We start from the raw sequence: 23520 nt of genomic DNA, 5'->3' as shown, positions 1-23520 counted from the left end.
TGAACATAAATATAGTATATTCAAATTTGTCACAATTGTATAGAATAAAATTGTAAAATAAATACAAAACATACCCCTTCGGGAGGCTTCAAAGCTATCAAAGAGGTTTACTCTCTGGATATCGTAGGTCAACGTGGTGTTTGGCATCAAGGTTCTGTTTCGGTTGATACTTGTAACTGCAAATTTAAAGGCGAGTTCATCCATGCTGACAGGTTCATTCTCCCGCGTCTCAAAGATGCCACCTTCAATCAAAACAAACAGCATTAAGCAACAAGTAAAAAGTAAAAATTGCACTTTCAAGTCTGTAAGTAAAGTAGATGTCTAAACATGTGCTTAAACTCAGTGTCCTTGTAATGCATAAAAGTCATTAAAATTCAGTTCAAAGCACTGGTGCCAAGCCAACATTAAATACAAACCAAATCTGATGCAAGCAATGCTAAGGCAAACTGAAAAAAAGACAAATCCAGCTTTTGTTCAAGTGTGTTATTTAAAACACATTTAACAGTGTCTAAATGCACAAATTAAACTAAGTTAGTGCCACACTAATTCAAAAGTAGTTAAACAATAGTGCCAAGCTAATGCTAATTACAAATCGGTTCCAAGTTAATGCATTTTTTGGAAAAAAAGCAGAACGCAGCATTTGTTACAAAACGTATTGAAAAAACAACGTCTAGGTAAATGTATAAATAAAATTAAAATCTGTGCCCTGGAAAAGGATATAGTTCAGTTCCACACTAATTTAAAAGCAGATAAAAACTACAGTACCATACTGATGCTGTATCAGGTCAATTCTGGGGAATTTTGACGGTTTATCATGTTTTGTTTTTTTTCCTGACTGTGCCTTTATATTAAAGGATTAGTTCACTTCCTAATTAAAAATACCCTGATAATTTACTCACCCCCATGTCATCCAAGATGTCTTTTTTTCTTCACTCATAAAGTAATTAAGTTTTTTTAGGAAAACATTGCGTAATCACATCTGAAATGTCACATGCTGTTAGTTCTTTGTCTGTGTACTTCGGCTGAAAAAGGTAGGGTAGGACGACTGAAGAAAAAAGACATCTTGGATGACGTTGGGGTGAGTAAATTATCTGGAAATTTATTTTGGAAGTAACTAATCCTTTATTTAGAATGCATGAACAGCTGCAGAACCACTGCAGAACCAAACATGCTACATGTAGCATAAGTGCTTTTTGATATCAATTACATTGCATAGCTTTAAAATTTGAAGCAAAAACAGAATGGTCTGATCTTAGCCTTGTGATATTATGCTACATAAAACATATCTGAAAAAAACTAAATCAGCAGACGGGCTGAATGAGAACGCAAATTCACCCTCTGACAGCAGGTGGTGCTTATGGAACAGCAGCGATACAGCGTTTCCTTGGTTACTGCTTTAAACAAAGCAGTGCTGTGCTTTTAAAGGGAACCCCGGGTATTAAGACTTGTATGGCTTAATATAACATAAATGTTGTCTCTTACTGAAATGTAGTAAAAACCCCTCTTATTTAAAAAATCCACATTGGAATGCCATTATTCTGATTACGTAGAACGGTTGCACTCGGTGAGCTACTGGCACTGTGCTACGCTATTTTTACCGCAACACAACTCGGATAGTTCACCCAAAAATGAAAATTTGATGTTTATCTGCTTACCCCCAGGGCATCCAAGATGTAGGTGACTTTGTTTTTTCAGTAGAACACAAACAAAGATTTTTAACTTGTTAAAAGTCTTTCAGTCATATAACAGCAGTCAATGGTTACCAAATCTTTAAGAGTAAAAATAAATACACAGACAAAACCAAATTAAACCCTGCAGCTTGTGGGGCGATACATTGAGGTCTTAAGACACATAACGATCGGTCTGTGCAAGAAACTGAACAGTATTTATATCATTTACCTTTGATCCACCGGAATGTTCATCTGTATGGGGCGCGTTCACAACAGCCAACGCGTCAACGTGCTCTGGTAATATAGTTGGTGAAAACACTCCCAGATGAGTTCGCACAAGGAAACGTAATCTTTTAGTTTTTAATCGGTTGCCAGAATCAGGATATGCACAAGTAATTACCATTTTGTAGCATCTGGACCAATCAGACATAGTTATTTGTTATATTTAACAAATTACCCAAAAACTCAACAATTTAGAAACAACCTAGAAACAACATTCTAGAAACAACCCCCAATTCGGCAAACATTAAGGGAACTGGGCCTTAAGGGTTCAGTTGCCAGGGCAACTAGCTGATAACACCAGTTTTACGATCCAAAGGAATGCAGCAACTATAGGACAGACATTTGGCCTGTTGAAATGGACTCTTCCCTAATTCATAGAAAACCCTTTCTATGAATGAACACCCAAATCATTGTGTATAGTAGTGCGGTTTATGTATATTGTCTTTTGTATTGTGTAATGTTTTTATGCATGTGTTACTATAGATATAGATAGAAATATTATATACTATAACCACACGGTCATGTTTGGTATCTCTGAATTCGTATTTTGGTGATCTAAAAAATGATGCATATTATATGTTGATACACATGTAACATATTAGAGTTTCATGAATCCCTAGTAGATTTACATGAATTTACCCACATGCAAAATACCTTGCTCTCAAACAAAGGGTCGTAAAAGCCCACATCATTTTGAAACCTCCCGCTTGGAATTTCAGCCTCTCTCATTGGTCAAGCCCATTCTGAGAGGTGTGACTCTTCCCAGAATATAGAAGGACTCACACACAGTTCCGCCAAAAGTTCTTCTAAAAAACTTGATTGCTGCCTGTGGAGGGCCTCCACAGGCCCAGGCCCAGAGGGGGGCCTCCACACATGGAGCTGTGTGGACTCTCCTCAGCCTGAAAAGAGTCAGACTACTCCCACTGGAGTTCATTCCATTCAACCATGGAACTTATCAAAATGTCCATGATCGGACACCTCTCTCTCTTCACTCCTGGCCGTCTCTGGATCCCCATCTCTGAAGTGCGGCCTGCGGTTCCTCAGAACTGCTCACTCGGGAGAGAAGACTCCCCTGACCTCAACAGAGTCAAGAACAACCTAGGCGTTTCAAGAAATTGCAACTTCGGCCATCGAATGGAACAATCCATGACTTCTTCAGAGGCTCCACGAGACTCTCGTTCGGATGCAAGTATCGTTTCTTTCACTAAACAGAGGTTTTGTGTAAGCTATCGTATACGGTTCTTTGAATTAGAAACCGATGGTTCTTTCAGACGGTCAGCTCAGCCTCACCCCCTTTTTCCTGTACTTTTCTAGCTATCCTATACTCTTCCCCTGTAAACATGTATGAGTGAGTATATGTTTGTTTGTTTAGATTAGTTATATGTTAGTCGTTAGTTAATAAAACTCTTGTGCACAAATTACATGAGTCTCTGATTCTGCCTTGCAAATTAATGTCCCTTTACGATTTCCGATCAAGCTACATGCTCTAATGCATTATTACTGTAAGAATGTTATTTTTCTGTGGCCAAGAAAATATCATTGCTTAGGGTTGATATGAAATTACCCTGTATGTTCGCTAGACGAACAGATTAATTGATGGCGATTAAATTCCGCTACAGTTACTACTGGCGGCTGATATAAATAATGGTAATTAATCCAAATTAATTGTAATTATTTACATACATTTCCCTTTTGAGCTAAATTCGCTACAATTTTGAGAGGCCAATATGCACCATGAGTGACATGTATCTGACAATGAGTTACGTATACGCGCGTGCATCTACTATGGTAGATCATACGATGTGCCATGCACCGGCTGGGTGAACGCGCTCAGGACAATAGAACGTTGCGATGGATCAGAGGTAAACAATGATATAAATACTGTTCAGTTTTTAACACAGACTGACTGTTTTGTGTCTTAAGACCTCAATGTTATCGCCACAAGCCACAGGGTTTAATTTGGTTTTGCCTGTGTATGTTTTTTACTCTCAAAGATTTGGTAAGCATTGACTGCCATTATATGAGGACAGACTGCAACGGTTTGAGTTAGGAATCTTTGTCTGTGTTCGACTGAAGAAACAAAGTCACCTACATCTTGGATGCCCTGGGGGTAAACAAATAAACATCAAATTTTCATTTTTGGGTGAACTATCCCTTTAATACCTAGGGCTCCATTTAAACACAAAATTAATATGCTTATACAGACATAAGAAAATACCATCTAAACTAAAGACAGTTAGCTTCCCTCAGACATACATTCATATAAACACCTCACCCCCAATTCAGTAATTGGAATTTTCTTCCTATATTTTGCACATCATGAACAGTAAACTTGATCTGTCTGCTACAGTATTTTCTGTCTGCTTCATCTCAGACAGTTTACAGTTGCCTTATTTGACCAGTTAAATAATTGTGTGTTAATAATAGGGGTGGGCATAGATTAATTTTTTTAATCTAGATTAATCTAGATTAAATTTTGGAATTAATCTAGATTAATCTAGATTAAAATGGCTAATTTGAATTCTGCTGAAGGCATTCAGAATATGTGTGCTACCCAAATAATGACTTAAAGTCTTTGAGAATGGATCATAAAGCTCATGAAGCTGTTCTATGATAATTTGTTGATGAAAATAAATTATGTTCAATTAGATGTACTTGTGTTTACTAACTAACTAACAATGAAATTATTTTTTCTACCTATTAGATTGTGTTTTTTTTTAACGTCAACACCTACCCAGCCCATTACATGTTACACCGTACTTTTATTTTGACAGGTTGCCGAGAAGTTTCTGTGTCATACAGTATGATATGATGCTAGTTTTCTCAAATGAAACGGTATAAGTGACACTCACAGCAGTTTGGGAGATTGAGTTTATCTGTTCATGTGAGATGCAAATGCCAAAAATTACCGGGAGCGTCACGTGGGTTTCAGTATGCGTGTAGTAAAAGCGCGTCTCCGCAATGCATACATACAGCTAGGCAAACGGAACATATCGGATTCATATTAAAACGGTCTTTTTGCATTTCAGTTTTCACATACACTAGTCCATATCGCGATTTGAATTAAGTGACTGACCAACATTTGATTTATGAATCCAAAAAACGACGAATTTACGTGGCATTTCGCTATAGTAGATTCGGTTTTTATGAATGGAGGATGACGCGATCCCGTCTGTGTTTTGGCGGAGGAGACTTAAACGCGCGAACATATTCTACTACTACAGTCTTCGGTATACATCCGTGTTAAACTATCAAGGTGAAAGTCATCATAGCTTGCGCAGTTTAGACCCAGCTCCCAACCCAAATTTGAGAATAGATTAACGGCGATATTTTTTTTATCGCGCGATAAGAGTTTCACGTTAACGCAGCACGTTAACGCCGATAACGGCCCACCACTAGTTAATAATTCTAAAAGTTTTCCAACCATTAAAGAAGATGCGGTTAACAGGGATCTCCTCTCAATTAACGACACCGTGTATGTTGTTTAGGCACTTGCACCGGTATCCCGGCTTTATAAACATGTATACCATTTAGGGATGGGACGATAAATCATTGCAAAATGGCATATTGTGAATACATAAGGAAACACAACAATCCTAAGACACATGTGAAGAATAAACTACTTGGTTCAACTACTTGGTTATTCATGGCTGATTACTGCTCATGAACAGTATAGTTTATCAAACAGGTAAAAAGTTCACAGTCTGTTCAAGTTGACAATTTAATACTGCAGCAACAGACATAGATCTTGTTGCTCTTGATTAAATAACACCCCCCTTGAGTGATGGACAACATTTAAAAAGTCATGTAGCTGTTATGGTTGTACGTGCTGGACGAAGCGAGACGAGATAAACAATTAACACTATTTTAATATAATCTTCTGAATAACAAGCAGGAACAGGCAGGAACACAGATAATTTCCACACACGAATAACGAGTAACATATGCAAAGGCCGACAGCGAACTCAAGAAACAAACAGACATTTAAAGGGTGACTAATTACAGAGACAGGTGCCGGGAATCACACAAACGATGGGCTAAACCAATTGACACAGATCAACAGGGGGAGACAATGGGAGAAACCAAAAACATAAACTGACAGAACTGTGACATTACGCCCCCCTCCGAATAGGCGCGTCCTCGCGCCGTAGAAAAAGAAAAACAAAACAGAAAAGAGGGGCGAAAAAACAGAAAACTAGAGTCCATAATGGAGGAGGGCACCCACGGAGGGGGGCCAAAACAAAAGTCCAAGGGGCAGTAAAGACAGTCCAAGAGGGCGACGACGGTGGGAGGAGCCAGGGAGGACACGGGAGGGACCCAGGGCAGGAGGAACAGACCCAGACCGCAGCCATGATAACGACCCACTGTGGAACCGACGGAGGGAGGAAACAATGTTGGAAGAAGGCGTGCGACTCCATGGGGCTGACCGACAGAGGCGGAGCAGATGGAGGAGGAGCCCGAGGCGGAGAGCCGAAGATCCAGGGTGACGCCGAGGATCCGGAGGGCCAAGGCGGAACAGGAGGCTCTGGCGGCCGAGGCGGAGGCAGAGATCCGGAGGTCCGCGGCGGAGCCGGAGCGACAGAGGATGGAGGCTGTGCCCGCAGGAAGGAGGAGTCCCAAGGAGCCGGTGGGACGGCGCGATGAGGCACAGCCGGAGGAGCAGAGTCCTGAGGTGACGATGGGGTGACGACTGACCAGGGCGGAGCCGAAAAGACGATAGAGCCCGGTGAAGCTGGTGGACCGACGAGCGACGCTGTAGACGAGGGCGCTGAGAGCCGTGGTGAAGCCGCAGGGTCGAAGGGCCGAGGCGGAGTCCTGGACTCAGAGGCTGGAGGCGGAGCTGAGGGATCCTCCAGCCGAGACGCTGATGGAAGCTGGCAGCCCCGCGGCGAGCCCACTGCACAGGTGTTGGGCTGAGGGTGAGCTGAGGGGCTGTCAGGGGACAGCGGTGGCCAGACAAACATGGATGTGGATGACAAAGGGTGGGAATTTCAGGCAGAGAGATGGTTCGGTGAAAAAGTCAATAAGATCCTCAGAGTTGTTTGCTGAAATTTCTGAAAAGAAGTCTATGAGATCCCCAGAATGTAGTCCAAGTTCACCCTCAGTGGTGGTGCAGTGGGCAGGGCTCTCTATCGCCCTCTCTTGCTCCACGTCATACTCCACCGTCGCGGATGTTGTAGTCGGCTCTCGCACCTGGTCAGATGGGTCAGGCTCTGGCTCTGTCGCTCTCGGCTCTGGCTCTCCATCTGCGGTAGGCTCGGGCTGCAACTCCGCTTGTCGAGGTGATGTTTGGCTGGGTTCTGGGTCTGAAGTGGGGCTGACGTCCTCTTCGACGAAGTCGATGGTCCAGGATGATTGACAGGACGCCAGCACCCACTCAATGTAATCCGGCAGGCTCTCTTGAGGACCCTCCCCGGATAGCAGCGCCTTGATGGTGGTATTCAGTCCAATGTGGTAGTAGATGATTAGGCTGCTATCCGGAAAGTGTGACTGGTTTGCCAGGAAGAGAAACTCACGTGTGTGGTCCTCAAGAGAGCGTTCCCCCTGCCTCAGGAGGATGAGGAAAACGGTAGGGTCCATAATAAACTGAAAAAAACAAAACACTGAGAAAAAACGGAAAAGAAACGCAGGGAAAGGTGCCGGATATGAACTGTTTCGGTCGGTCTTTCTGTTATAGTTGTACGTGCTGAACGAAGCGAGACGAGACAAGATAAACAATTAACACTATTTTAATATAATCTTCTGAATAACAAGCAGGAACACAGATAATTTCCACACATGAATAACGAGTAACATATGCAAAGACCGACAGCGAACTCAAGAAACAAACAGACTTTTAAAGGGTGACTAATTACAGAGACAGGTGCCGGGAATCACACAAACGATGGGCTAAACCAAATGACACAGATCAACAGGGGGAGACAATGGGAGAAACCAAAAACATAAACTGACAGAACTGTGACAGTAGCCTTTGAGTATTTTTCACTTAAGCAAACATTATCAGTAAACAGCCTGTCATTCATTTTAAAGAACAAAGAAATCTATTACAAGTGAAAGAACAAAGAGTGCTTAAAGTTTCTCTGTATCTACAGTAACTACAGAGGATTAATAAAGTGAATGTTTTTTTTTGTTAACGTTGCATTTAATAAGAACATAAAAGACAGGCTTGTCTATTGCTTATGAAAATGTAAGAAATTAAACCAACCACTTTATGAATGCATAACCTTAATAATTCATAACAAAAAAAAAACATACAATGGCTGTTTTATTTATGCTCTTAAATAATTCCCAGTATGATATGATGCACATAAATGCCAATATCAATATGTGACGTCATTCACTTACAGGTTTGAGCAGGTTATTTAGCGATCCCATAACATTTAGGAAATCTGAAATGGCAAATCATGCAGATTTAGCCGCTTAAGAAATTCAGACTAATTGGCCAACACAGCGTTTGACCTTTAACATGCCATTTTTAAACCACTTCCCTTGCTGGCGGTGAAGCTTGCTCTCACAATTGCACAAGGTTAATCAACATCATCTCTTCTCAATGATCACATGCAAATCAGACAATCATAAAGAGCAAAACAGACTTTTCACACCTGAATCAGCAAATGATCATGATCAAAACACCAGACTTTGTTGGTGAATACGCCAATCAAGACTCAATTGAACTCAGTCAGGTGCAAAGTCAACATGATGTAAATGTCTAGACTAAGTGGCCAAGAGTATATCTCCAGAATTATGCATGAGCATCTGTTACCACATTGTAATCTGTTATAACATTGTTATGTCATATTACCACTGCAGATACTCAAGCTACAATGCAAAACGGCGAGATCCGTCTGGAGGACATCCACCTGAGATCAGACTCTATTCATAGATGGCCAACAAACAGGTCTCAGCAGGAAATAATGGCCCATTAACTCGCCAATAAACAGCCAACCTCCAACAGTGAAAGTGACAGATTGGCTCTTTAATGAAAAGACTGTGAATGAAGATAAGAATAATTAAATGGAAATGTTAATGTGTGAGAGATGAAGCTCATCCGAGTGCAGATACGAGCTTCTGTGAAACCCAGTCTCAGTGGCTTGTTTTGGCTCTTTGAAAGCCGAATTGGAATGAGCAGGACTTCAAGCAAAGCCAGAAAGTCCTGCTGTGGATAACACCGTCTGATGTTCAGATAGTCCCTCGGGGAGAGCGCAGACCGAACGCTCCACACAGGGAGAAAGGAGATTTTGTCTGTGAAAAACTGATTGCTTTCATATAGTGGGAGATGGTCAGATTGGGTTGGATTGGGAGGCTGGAGATGAGAATGAAGCCTGAAGGTTTTGTAGACGAGGCAGATGCACTAACATGAAGAAGAGTTGATAACAATAAGTCTCGGTTCGTTTTTGAGGAAGTGTCAGATCTGCGGTTTTGCTATGTTTATTTACTCTTTTTCCACCGTGGCTAAGAAGTCTGATCCCTCAATTGATCTTTTATTATCCTGGAAACACCAAATCCATCTAGCTTTGCTTTTTCTTTAATTGGCACATTAAGAATCAGCCATTGGAACCAAATAGATTTACAGTGTCTTTAAGACATCAGGCGGCATTAGAGCGGAATGAAAAAGCAGAGAGAGTGGCATATAGACACTTTTGTATGTGTGCGTAGGCATTGTGATGCTTACTTGAGCATGCTTAAATGCTTTATTTCTATTCATTGGAAAATGGTCCCCTAGGGATGTCCAAAGCCTCTGCCGTTCACCTTGGAGACCACAGCTTTAATGAATCTATTTTCTATCATGATGTTTGTGTCATTACATGCATTTCGCCCTTGTGAGAAACAATAAGTTAACAAGAATGTTATGTGCTTTGGATCTATATGCTTATATTCAGAGCCAGAGATTTGCATATTTTTATAATTTGAAAAAATATTAGCTGTAAATAATTTATTTCACATCAAGGACAATGTTCTTCTCTGAAGGTAACAAACTGAAAAAATATATAAATGCTTGACAGGGTTGTTATAGTTAAAACCAAAAGCATAAAAAACAAGTTTGTTATATGAAATTAAATAAATGATAACTGAAATATGATAAATATATATATATATATATATATAAAAAACACTTATTTTAATTCGGCTAGTTAACAAGGCAACACTGGGCAGCCTGTTGTGTCAGTTTATTGGGTTGTTTTTAATATTTTTTACCCAGGTTCTAGGTAGTTATTCTGCACTCTAAAAAATGCTGGGTAATTTTTTTAAACCAAATGCTACATTTTTTATTTCTAAAATGCTTGTTAAATGAGTTCAAATGTAATATTGTAAACTATGCTATATTTGTCCAAATAAATTCAATTTGTATAATATTTTTGTCCATGGGTGTTCTTGCTTAATAATAAATGCTCATCATTTTATTTTTGCTGTCATTGTCATAATTCTTAAACAATAGTTGATTTAAATAAAACAACCCAGCATGGTGGGTAAAAAAATTTTAACCCAAGCAGCTGGGTCAAAATAACCCTGTCACGATCCAGGCGGGGTTGAGGAGTGGAGAATGATGAGGAGAACCGGAGTAAATGAAAACGTAAACAGTTTATTAAATAAAACACTGTAACTAATACAAACAAACAAAAACCGGGAGTATAAGATGAGCACATGAACACAAGCAAACAGAGGTAACAGAATCATTGACGGACAAATGGGGAGTGCACACAGACTCTTAAATACACTGAAACGGGGGGGTGGTCACTAACAAGATAACAAGGGGGAAATACAAATATGGGCAAGACTAGACTAAATGAGACAGAACTAAAGGGGGAGACAAGGACTAAACCATTAGAACTAGAAACATAGGGGAAAAGACACTAGGAAAACATGACAGAACACAGACATGATACTGACAAACCCAGCATGTGTTGAGTCCAATATTTACCCATTGCTAGGTTGCCAAATAACCCAAGTTGGGTTGTTTTTATTCTATCATTTTTAGAGTGATCTAAACTAAAAGGTAAAGAAAAATAAACTATACAGACATGATTAAAAACAACAAAACTGTCTACATAGACATATTTTTTTTAAATGGCAGAAGTGCAACAAGAAACAAAATTACTAAAATTAAAATTCCATTATAGCTTCTTTTTCTCGCTGTAATAACATATTTTGACTATTGTCAAATAAACTTTAACACCAAGCAACAAAACTTCATTAAATTTATTGTGTTGCTTTCTCCGTTGCGCTTTGTCTATTTGATGCGCTGTAATGTGGGACTCAACAACAGTGTGTAAGATCCAATTGCGAGCTTTATTGAACAGATCGTGGTCAAGACAGGCAGGGTCAAACTCCAGCAAACAGTAATATCCAGGGCAAGACAAAAGCGTAATCCAGAAAATACAGGCAGAGTCCAAAATCCAAGTGGGCATGAAGCAGTGGCAGACAGTGGAACAATGGAGGACCTGGACCGTGGAGTGATGGCAGACAGTGGAGTAGTGGAAGCCATGGCGGGGCCGGCAGAGCAGGAAGCCTAGGTGGCGCAGGCAGAGCAAGAAGCCATGGCGGGGCAGGCAGAGCAAGAAGCCATGGCGGGGCAGGCAGAGCAGGAAGCCTAGGTGGCGCAGGCAGAGCAAGAAGCCATGGCGGGGCAGGCAGAGCAAGAAGCCATGGCGGGGCAGGCAGAGCAGGGAGCCTTGGCGGTGCAGGCAGAGCAGGAAGCATTGGCGTTGGAGGGAGAGTAGGAAGCCTTGGCGTTGCAGGCAGAACGGGAAGCCATGGCGGAGCAGGAAGCCTTGGCGTTGCAGGCAGAGCAGGAGACCATGGCAGAGCAGGCAGAGCAGGGAACCTTGGCGGTGCAGGCAGAGCAGGAAGCCTTGGCGTTGCAGGCAGACAGGGAAGCCATGAAGCAGGCAGAGCAAGAAGCCATGGCGGGGCAGGCAGAGCAGGAAGCCTAGGTGGCGCAGGCAGAGCAAGAAGCCATGGCGGGGCAGGCAGAGCAGGATCATTGGCAGCAGTTGAGCAGACAGTGAGTTCATCAATGGGTGGTACCTCCTTTTGAGGATCTGCAGTGGGAGCTGCCTCCTCAGGGGGTTCCGCCATAAACACCGCCTCGATAAGAGGCTTTGGTGCAGCGGACACGTGGACAGACTCATGGACAGACGAGGCCTCTGGAGCAGACTCGTGGACAGGCTCATGAAGATCAACTGTGGCTTGGCTTGGCTCAGGGACAACAGCAGCAACTTGATTTGGCTCATGAAGATATGCTGTAACTTGACTTGGCTCATGAAGATATGCTGTAACTTGACTTGGCTCATGAAGATATGCTGTAACTTGACTTGGCTCATGGAATTACAGCTGTGACTTGGCTTGACTCATGGAGAACAACAGCTGTATCTTGGTTTGACTCATGGAGAACTGCTGTATCTTGTCTTGGCACTGAAAGTGTAGCCCTGACTTGACTTGACACCGGCTGGACCTGTCACATGAACCTCAGCTACGACGTGACTTGACTTAGCAGGAACAGCAGCTGTAACGTGACTTGACTTGGGAGAAACAGCAGATGTGACATGACTCGGCTTGGCAGAAACAGCAGCTATAACATGACTTGACTTGACAGGAACAGCAGCTGTAACGTGACTTGACCTGGCAGAAACAGCAGCTGTAACGTGACTTGACTTGGCAGAAACAGCAGCTGTGACGTGACTTGTGACTTGCTGGTTAATGCTGGTCTTTAGTTGGTTTATGCTGGTCCTTAGCAAAGGACCACCATAAACCAGCTAAGGACCAGCATAAACCAGCTAAAACCAGCATCAAAACATACCTAACCAGCATATGCTTGTTTTTTCAACAGGGTTAAAAACTCAATGTCAGATGCGCATTCTTTTATGTGCCTGACAGGTGTTTTCCTTATCGCATAGCTTACATTTGACAGCCATATTCTTATCTGTAACTGTTCAACAAATAGTCCTAGTAAGTGCTTAACATGTTTTAGCAGGCAAAACCAACACCAGTGCTTGGCAAAAAGTAGAAGCTGCAGCCATAGGCCAGAATTGCAATTTTATAGATGTCAGACTCCCAAATATGCACGAGAGGATCTTTATATGGTACATGAAAACATTTTAAAATGTAGGTAACATTTTAAAATGTTTTCATGTACCATATAAAGATCCTATTTACACTGTGTAAAATTAGGCTGTGTGTAAAATAATGTTTGGAAAATATTTAGTTTCTATTACATTTTCTTCATTATACAGTAACTATTATTACGCATTTTAAATTATTGCTTTTTTCATTTAATATTTTAATTTTTTTGAATCCATTTAGATTTTTATTTACCATAATAAATTATTGTATTTGTTTAGTTAGTTTAATCTTTTTTTATTTATTAATTTGTTTCTATTTTTTACTCTCTGTCTGTAAAACCCTGCAATAGATAATAAAGTACAGACCACAGATATCACACTATAAAGACTAAACGTGCAAGTAACTTTAAAAGACCTAATTTGACTGTCAACAAAAGCTTGAGAGGAAGTATTTGCTTCACATTTTTTCTTTCATTTAAATTCTGCAAGCACAAATAACAACGGCACAGAGGTTAGACAGTTTTCACATTTAAATTGAAGTAAATTAGCTGAATTATGGGTAATTGTCACCATTCCCAGACTGTGCTACTGGGTGCATTGTCTTTTTTCTTTTTTAACCCACAAGCTCTTTGTATGTCTTTCTCATTCTTGCACATTTTATGCATACTCTTTTTTTCCCCAGGAACTGGATGATGAAGGAAACAGCAAGCCTTTTCATTCATAAAATACTGGAGTTTTAGCTAATAGCAATAATATAAATCCAAATGAGGAATGTGTGCAATTACATTCAAAAGATTTCTCAGCATTTCTTTAACATTCTACCAAAATTAACATCTCAAAGGCCTTTTGGAGATTATGACTGAATGAAACCCATAAAAAAGCGCTTGGCCTTTAAGCGCCTTCATTTTTTACCCCCCAATTATTGAGCTCAATGAACTTTGGAAGATTAAACCCACAGACATGAAATAAAAACAAAATGGCACTGTAAGTGACACCACATCTAAAAACACTTTTAAAAAAAGTATGTACTTGACATTGTTTAAAAAATTCCATATAGTTTGAATGCTTGTCATGCTGACATACTATATTCAGGGTTTCTGCAGATATGCACAAGTGAAATTTAAGACTTTTTAAGACCTTTTTAATACCACCTTATATGAAATTTAAGACCTAAACCTGTAATGGAAATAGATATTATATTACATGCATATATGTAATATTTAATGTGTTTAATGTAAAAAGTAAACGCAATTTAATGGCTGTCATAAATTAAATTTATTACTACGATATACAGTGAACTTTTCATATCAGCAGATACTATTCCACACAAAATATCCCCATAAAAGTACCACTAGAAATATCTGATGTAAAAAAAAAATCTGACGCAATATTTTCATCAGTGCTCTATTAGCTTTTACATCTTAAATCTGCATATATATATGAATCTTTCTTGCCTTTGGATGCTTCGCTAGTGGTTTTTGTCACTTCAGTTTTAATCAGGTGGTTTGTTCGGTCGGGAAAGTAAAAAAAAAAAAAACATTTTAAAAGTATTTCGAAGGCTGGTGGTCAGCTAGCTCGACCTATATAACATTATATACAGAAAAAGGTCGTTTGACCTTGTTAATGAAATATGCAATTTTCCTGTTGCAAGTATGTCCTTTTCTTCTATACAACACTTGTATTGTGATAGCTTCATTAAGAAAGACACCGAACACTTGTATTGTATACGTTTTATTGAAAGTAGTTTATTAAGAAAGACACCGAACACTTGTATTGTATACGTTTTATTGAAAGTAGTTTATTAAGAAAGACACCGCACACTTGTATTGTATACGTTTTATTGAAAGTAGTTTATTAAGAAAGACACCACACACTTGTATTGTATACGTTTTATTGAAAGTAGTTTATTAAGAAAGACACCACACACTTGTATTGCATACGTTTTATTGAAAGTAGTTTATTAAGTAAAACACCATACTTGTTGTTTTAAAGCATTTATTAAGTAAAGGTTTGTGGCATGTACTAGCAAGAACATAGCTAGGAAATAAACATGTATTAGAAAGAGCTTTGCTAAAAAGATCGACCAAGAGGAATTCAAATGTTACCGTCGAGTGTTCTGTAGTAGACAGGCGTAGAGTGAAGCAGAGGAGAAGAATCCGGAGAAGATAGAATGCGAAGATGTAGAGAGGTTATATAGGTACTTTCTTAGGGGATTTCCAAAAACTCATGGTATCTCAGGACATTGGAATGCACCTGCTGGTTATAAAAGGCTGAAGTACGAAGAGGACATCAGATGCTGGTTCTGCAACAGCTTCTCCGGTGCCAGACGACCTGCCATGACGACCTGCCATTCAAGCCTTCGAACGACTAAGATAGCAATTTATTTTCTTTTGTATTTCTTTATTTTATATATTAGTATTTGTATGTAAATTATATAACCTATAGACAATAAAATTATACTTTATTATAACCAAGAAGCCTGCCTGCCAAGAGACTCTGATTGATAGACTTGCACTGAACATACCACGGAGGAGTCTTCTGAAGCCTATGGTGTGAGTATGAAAATTACTTATACGATAGGGCAGATTCGACTATCTTTACCTAACCTGAGAATAAACAAAATAAGGTAGAAGGTGTAGGAAATTGAGCACCGCAAAACATGGCGCCCAACGTGTTGGGGGGGCATATTGACCATTGATTTCTGGCCAGGATCAATGATCACTTGCTCAACTCAGCTAATACGATTTAGGCACGAAAATATAGAGTTTAATAGGTAGGGAAAACCTGTAGGAAACTCGAAAACTAAAAATAATTCAAAACGAGTTATTTATACGACCCATAAAGGGTTGTGTGCGCGCACAAAACTAAAAATCTCTGAAGGAAAAGCGCTTCCTGAGATTAGCTAAATCTTAAAGTAGATTTAGAAAGGGCTATGAAACTGTCAAGTGGGGGACGCTCCACTAAATGATGGTGAGGCCCCGAAACATACAAGTATGCAGGACTAAAGATTCTTAAATACGCGTATGTTAGAGTAGTGCCGTAAAAGAAGAGAATGTTGGTTTAAAGAAGAAAAAACGATTTGGGATAATTTGGTAACCATCCAGAGACATTAAAAACTGTAAAGTTTAAGAAAAATGAGATAGTGATTCTCAGTTTTAATTATATTGAATTTTTATTCAATAAAAAATAACATAGTAATAATAGAGTACGTAACACAGTGCTAAGAAAGCAGGTAAAAATGGAGAGTAGTAAAAAAGAGGATAAGGAAACAATTAGCTTAAAACCTGAAGAAGGAAATCTTTCAGGAAAACAAGAGGTTGAGAATAGTAATAGAGAGAGCTTAATAATGCTTAATAGAGCCAGGATCAATACTTAGGCTGAATAAACAGGGATTAAAAATTGGCAAAATTGAATTTATAATGTATGATGGGTTAATAGAAGAAACTAGAGGAGGAATTGTGGTTATTGAAAAAGAACCCGTACAGATAAGTGCCGTTTCTAGACTGCTAGAAGTACAGGCGTAAAGAGAGATAGAAAATACACAAAAATAGTTAGGTATGCAGAGTCCAGGATCCTTTAGAATTACGACTGGATCGCCTTACTGGAATTTTGTAATGCATGCCGTAATGACAGACTGCATGGCGAAGTTGCGTACTATAAAATACTCAAAATTAAAAGATAAAACAATAATGTAGTCCTTGATTGAAATTGCAATCAGTAGAGAGGTTAAAATAATACACTTAACCTTAATAAGAATAGGACAGTTTAGACATTTTGGAATAGCAGTGATAAAGGAATGCTAACTAGAAAAAATAAGTAGAAAAGGCATTGGATAAAATAAGCCTGTTAATGAACAACAAGAATAGAGAAAACTAAAAACAAACTTACAATGAGAGAAAGGGAGTAATAAAAACCACTGAACGGCAGTTTCTGCCACAGAGAGATAGAAGGGAGCTCTGAAAAACCAGTAAGAAATAGAAATGAGTAGTAAAGAAGAAAAGAAAAAGACTCTTATTAGTCAACACTAACTAAAGAAAGTAAAAGTAGTGAAATAGAGTTAGAAATATGATAAGATACAAGACTACATTAGAAAAAAGGAGGTGGATTGCAATTAAGAAGAGTGACCAAACAAATTTAAAGTGAATGACCAGAAATAGAAATTAAAGTAACTAAGTATAAAGATCCCACTAGCAATAAGAAAGGAAGAGATTTAAGAGGAAAATGGGTTAGGAAGATTGTTCCTGAAAATAATTTAACTTACAGGCAAATGCGAACAGCAAGCCAGTCACCTTATGCCACTAAGATAAGCGAGGTAAAATGAATGGTCAAAAATAGGAAAACAAATTATATGCCAAAAGGGTTTGAATTTAACAGAAAAATAGTTGATAAAAAGAGATAAAAAGGTTAAACTAAGGCAAATAAGAAGGGAGTTGAATACTGTGAGGGGTCGGCAGGCTATAGCAAAACTAGAAATCGGGGACTTCAGAGAGTTGTGAGAGCGAAAAGACAGATCAGGAGAGAGTAAAGACCAGAGGCCCCTTTACACCTGCCACTAGAATGTGGGAAACTCCAGCGAAGCGATTAGAATTTACAACTCCAAAACAGAGTAGAGAAGGAGCAAAATGATATACAGGCAAAGTTATTAGAACTTCAGTTAACGGAGGCAGTTAGACAGCAAATAGGATCTAAAAAGGCTGGAGAAGATCATAATGCTTATACAGATCGGATTATAAAAGCGGCAGAGAATGCAAATTTAGGTTGTGGAGCTATAACTCGCTTAGTCCATACATGTACAGGTCATGCAATTTCAGCAACAGTTATAGAGAGGGTGAGGAATTTAACCGTGACAGAGGACAAATATACGCAATGGAAGGAAATGTTAATAAACGCGTCCAAAGATCAAGTTCCAGAGTTAAGTGTATGGTTATCGATAGAAGAAGAGATACCTATGACAGATAAAGTAAGGTTGTTAAGAGATGTAGGATGAAATATTCCAGGCGGATATAAGTTAATAGCAATTTTAGAATACTGTAGCTAAGAAATAAATAGAAGAGAGAATAGCTAATTTGATCTGAGTTCTCACCATGTAAGAATAGTGAAAAGAAGAATCCCGAAATATGCGTAGGCAAAAACAACAAAAAGTTAATCTGTTGCAAAAGCAGAATACAAAAGTGAGTGAAGGAAAAACATAATACTCATTTTCAAATTAGACAGAGAGAAAAAAAATTGAGGTGAGAAAAATAATACAAGAATAGGAAAAAAATATATAGGAAGTAATCTTGGAAAAATCAAGTTATATTCCAGAAAATAGATGGAGAAAAATTACTCTAGAAGAAAGAAACCATGTGATTCAAAAAGCGTAAAACAGAAAAATCAAATTTAATGTGTGTTCAGGTAGTAGATTTCTCATCTTAGACAGAACAACAACAGTAGTCTAGAAAGATAAGCAGTCAAATGTAGGGTACGAAACAGGAGTAATAGAAAAAAAAATAATTTAGTACCACAACGAAGGACACTTGGCCTGTTAAAGCGGAACATTTGTGACCAGAGAGTAATAGAATGTGAAGAACATTTATTTGTTGATTTAGAAGGAGAGTATTTTTGGATACAGGAGCAGATGTGACCACTATAACAGAGCCAATACAATTTACAGATAGTATTTTAATTCAAGCTTATAATAGAAATATAGAAAAGAAACAAATAGGAGATAAATTCGGCATTAAGATGTTAAAGGGTATAGAAAACTTTAGCTGCTAGAGATCTAAAAAAAGGTCCTGAGATTAAAAAAAAAAAAATTAGATATCGAACACGAATTAAATAGAATATGAAACAAAATGATAGGATCAGAAGAAGCGAAAAATGAACTAATACAATTCATGAGAAAAGCTCCGTATAGAAAATATAAAAATGATGGTGGAAAAATAAGTGATGAATAGGCGCATGAAATAATAGGTGGAATACATAAGCCTCAAAGGCAATATCCAATAAATTAAAATGGCCAAAGAAGAATTAAATCAAACAATAGAAGAGCTAGTAGAACAGGGAGTACTTAAAGAAGTTAAGTCTGCGATAAAAAATAGTCCCATACAATTAGTACCAAAACTAGACAAAACGTACTAGTTACAGATCGTAAAGCATTGAACAGAGTAATGACACCAAATAGACGTTATGTAAGTAATGCTAGAGACACAGTTAAAAGGTTAAAAATTGAAGATTTCTAACTAAAGCTAGATTTAGCGAATGGCTTTTGGTCTATTCCATTAACAGAAAAGAATCAGAGAAAAAAAAAAAAAAAAAAAAACTGTTTTTACTTTAAGTAATACACATTATGTATTTAAACAATTGCAACAAACTTAGTAATATGTAAACCGTAATGAAGTTACTAAACTATTCATAAGGAAATACTAAAGCAATTAGAGATTTATGGTGGTGATATATTAATCATTGATAACAATGAAAAAACTTGTAAAAACTGTAAAGAAAGTGGTGAATCGCCAAGCGGAGGCAGGATTGAAACCGAACATTAAGAAAGTAATGACAGATAAGGGTGAATTTTTAGGATTTTGGATATCAGCAGAGAATAGAGAAATTACACAAAGAATAAAAAAAGTGAAGTACAAATCTAAAAACTTTAGAAAGGGTTAAAAAAAGTACAACAAATGATGGGACTTATGAATTATGTAAGGGATATAGTTCTTAAGCTTAGTAAAAAGCTTAACCAATATGCTACAATGAAAGGTAGTAAATTAGGTTGGACTGAAAAAGCAGAAAAATGCTACAAAACTTAAAAGACGCAATTCTAAGTTTAGGTCAAAGAAGAAAGGATGAAATTATGAGAAGACTTAAAGTAAATTTAGATTGCGATTAAACTGGCTATCAATTAATAGAAAAAAATTTAAGGGAGTAATTACAAATACCAATTCGTAAAAGATGTGAAAGCTGGAAAAATCCAGAGAAAAATTTTTACCTATCAAGAAGAAACTAGCAGCAATTAGTAAGAGATATGCAGAATGTTAAGATCTAGCACAAGGACAGAAGATATTAATTAACATAGATGAAGCAATAACGGGACATTTAATGAAAAATAAAAGATCCGAAAGCCCAGAATTTGCGATGATAGTGATTGGTTAGGTTCAAACTATAAAATAAAATAGAGGTAGAGAAAAATGTCAGAAAATGAAAGTAAACGTGTTTAAAAGAATAACAGTGTACACAGATAGGTCAAAAACCCTCGTGGACGCTAATATAGCTCATTGGACATTTATCATACAAGTAAAGAAAGGAGAAGAGTTAAGAGACGAGAGCTGTGTCCTCGAATTAACTCAAATTGCAGAGGTAATAGCTTTATTAAAAGCTTGTGTAAGATTAAAATAAGCTAATAAAAGCTTAAGTTATTCTTATAATAGATAGCAAATATGTTAAAACAAGAATAAATGAGAACGTAGACATATAGGGAAAATTTTGTGGAAAACCTGTTGAACAGTGAACTAGAAGGAAATTTATGATCTAATAAGAGTTAGATCCGATAGTTATTCATCAAACTATACATTCCACAGATGACACAGAAGTAACTTAAGGAAACTGAGAGGTAGACAAGTTAGCAAAATTAAGAAGAATAATTGTAGTAAGAGAAAACAAGAATAACACTGTTTAGAAAATACATATACATGAAAAATACATGAAAAATCCCAGTATAAACCTAAATAGGCAAAGTTTTATCTGACGATTATATAACTATTGCCAATTAGAGGAAAAATATAGACAAATAGGACTAAAATGTAAAAAATTGTATGCAAAGAAGATACAATGAAGTTATAAAAAATGACTATGCTAAAATTACACCAGAAAGAGTGAATGGTCATTAGATAAAGCTGGACCTTTAAATCCTAAATCAAGGTCAGGAAATAAATTCATGCTGATAGCAGTAGATGAATTTTCAAGTCAGATTTGGGCAAAATCCTTAAAAGAGGCATCTGCAAATGTGATTATAAGAGCATTAGAAGAATACACAACTAGTTGGTTTAGACCTCAATCGTGTAAATGTAATTACGCTAGTTCATTCAAAGGGAGTTAGAAGATTAGCTTTCAGAGAAACATATAGTTTTATATAAAGCTTTATGCTGTACTCCTGAATTAAATGAAATCGCAGTATGCAAGTGCATTATTATAGATCAAATCACAATTATGTGAGATGGAATGAATATACTGTATAGACGAAGCCTTGTATTATAGTGACTTAGAAAATCAAAGAAAGAAAAACAATAAAGTGTCAAGGTAGAGATAATGTCTAATAATAATAAGCTTAAACAATAAGGAGTCAGCTTATTCTTTTTAGGAGTTTAACACTAAAAATGGATAAGATAGTGAGAAGAGTTGGATAGCAATCAAACAAAAGAGCCATCTGAAAATGGAGTTTGGAGTAAAATAAATTTTATTTTAACTAAGAAAGTTCTTGGAAAAGAAATCCAAGAGAAAGAAAAATAACCCTGTTTATAGAGTGCAATGTAAATGCAGTTACATGCATAAAAAGAAACAGAGCAGCTTTACTCTAGTGTACAAATGTGAAAGACAGACATTAGTAAGTTATGGAAGCAATACTATTATGTCTCTGGATGGACCAAAGTTAAGAGAAACTATGTTTAGTGAAGAATGAAGAATAGAATTCAACGCTAAACTAGAGTCTGAGTAAATGGCAGAGCAAGAAAAAGAGGCAGTGAGCGAACAACGAATATTTGCTGGCAGTGGTCTGGTCGTCTGGCACCGTAAGTATACAATTCATCAATTAAATAATGAATTGGAAATAACCCCCAAAGAAGGGGAACAAATAATAGAATGTTTTGAGTGTTGATCAGACTTTTAGAAGGGGAAGAAAGCCCAGTCAATAGAGAAAAGTCTTCTAACACACAAAACAACTTCAGAGTTGAAGCTTCAGATCCAGAAGCAAGTGCTGGAATGTGAGGAAACGAATGATTAACGACTAAGGGAGATTCCAGAGCACTCCATTTTCTGTTGTATGATACAAGATAACGGGAACTGAAACAAAATGGACGAGCAGAGGGAAATATAGCAGAATAGTGTGAAAAGGGAAAAAGGTCTGCTTAAGCAAACTAAACTTTGTAGTAACAATGATAACTAGCTATACTTATAGTAGTAATTTGTAGTTTGAGAAAAAGCGATAGGAATGCGACTGTAATAGATCAAGAGATACAGGGATAAGGTACCACTTATCCAGACTATGAAATTGACAACCTTAGTGATAAACAAAGATTTCACTTGAAAGTCAGAAAAAGAAGGATTTAACATAGAACATCATAAAATGTTACCCTTAGATGAATAACAACAAGAAAAGATAAATGAAAAACATTAGAGTGTAAAGAGCTGTTTGCAAACGAAAATATATACATTATATGAAAGTTTGAGAGCAAAGGTTAAGAAATCCATTTCCCGGTCTAGGAGGGTATGGCCAATCTATTAGGGAAGTTGAAATAGCTCTAGGACAAATTAAGCATTTTAAAAGAGAAAAGAACCTTTTATCAAATCAGTATTATAATAGATAAATACTGGTAAGAGTGCCCTGACAATAGTTTTAATAAATGAACCAAGACTAGATATTGATTGGAAATTACATGTGATGTGGCATTTTAAAGTACTAGAAATATTAAATAAGAGATTTAAAAACCAAGCTTGCACGGTCAGAGTGTTACATTAGATCAGCTGTATATGTGGGCAGGGCAGTGAAGAGGTGATGAGAGTTATAGTCACAGAGCAGGAATAAGGGCAAAAGTCAAAGACAGTTATTGGATAATATTCTCAGATGGAGATGGAGTTAAAAGTCAAGGAGTCAAAATTTAAACAATGTTAAAACAACCACTGTTGTGGAGAAATCTGATAACGAAGAATAACACGATGACTGATCAGATGATAATACAGTTTAGGCTGTTTGATTTGCTGCAAGAAGTAGCAATGAGTGAGTATGGAAAGATAATTCCAATTAAAATTAAGGGTCCAATAAAATGATCCACAGTAGGAAATTATCGAGCTAGAGTACAGTATGATACCAAGAAGTTAGGGAAGGAATATCCAATACCTATAGTTTGAATAAGAGTTGAGAACGATAAACAAATAAATACATGGGTTATTCCTGAAGAGATTCCAGAATCTTATAGGAAAGAAGATGAGCCAAATATGGCTTCTAAATTGATAAGAAGTTTCAGAGGTGATTTGGACATAACAAAGGATTAGTTCATCTGAAACTATTTTGGATGGTGAGATATTGTTATGATATAAAAGAAACTGGAATTTTGTGATGGGCAAACAAAAGATAGCAACAGAAATAATATGAATCAGGGAATTAGTAGGTTGCTATCCAAGACCATTAACACTGATAAGGCGATATATGCAGATGCTAGCCCACATTTCATATATTTCATAGTGGCTAAAAAACATTATTTTAAAGAAAGTAGTAACCCAGAGAAAACTAAAGGTACAGAAGGGGAATTGAAGAGAGT

General features: G+C 37.6%; 1 protein-coding gene across 1 annotated transcript in view; it reads right to left on the bottom strand.

The window, feature by feature from the left end:
• Window positions 1-23520, bottom strand: part of LOC141298955 (glutamate receptor ionotropic, kainate 1-like) — a 57276-nt gene that overhangs the window by 15748 nt on the left and 18008 nt on the right. Inside the window, exon 2 of the mRNA XM_073829247.1 lies at window positions 75-242. Within this exon, the coding sequence (XP_073685348.1) occupies window positions 75-242 (168 nt within the window). The remainder of the gene's footprint in view (window positions 1-74; window positions 243-23520) is intronic.

This window comes from Garra rufa, chromosome 23, assembly GCF_049309525.1.
Source record: "Garra rufa chromosome 23, GarRuf1.0, whole genome shotgun sequence".
In the NCBI taxonomy this organism is placed as follows: domain Eukaryota; kingdom Metazoa; phylum Chordata; class Actinopteri; order Cypriniformes; family Cyprinidae; genus Garra; species Garra rufa.
The sequence above is the reverse complement of the archived record's forward strand: the minus strand, read 5'-3'. Positions and strand labels throughout refer to the sequence as shown.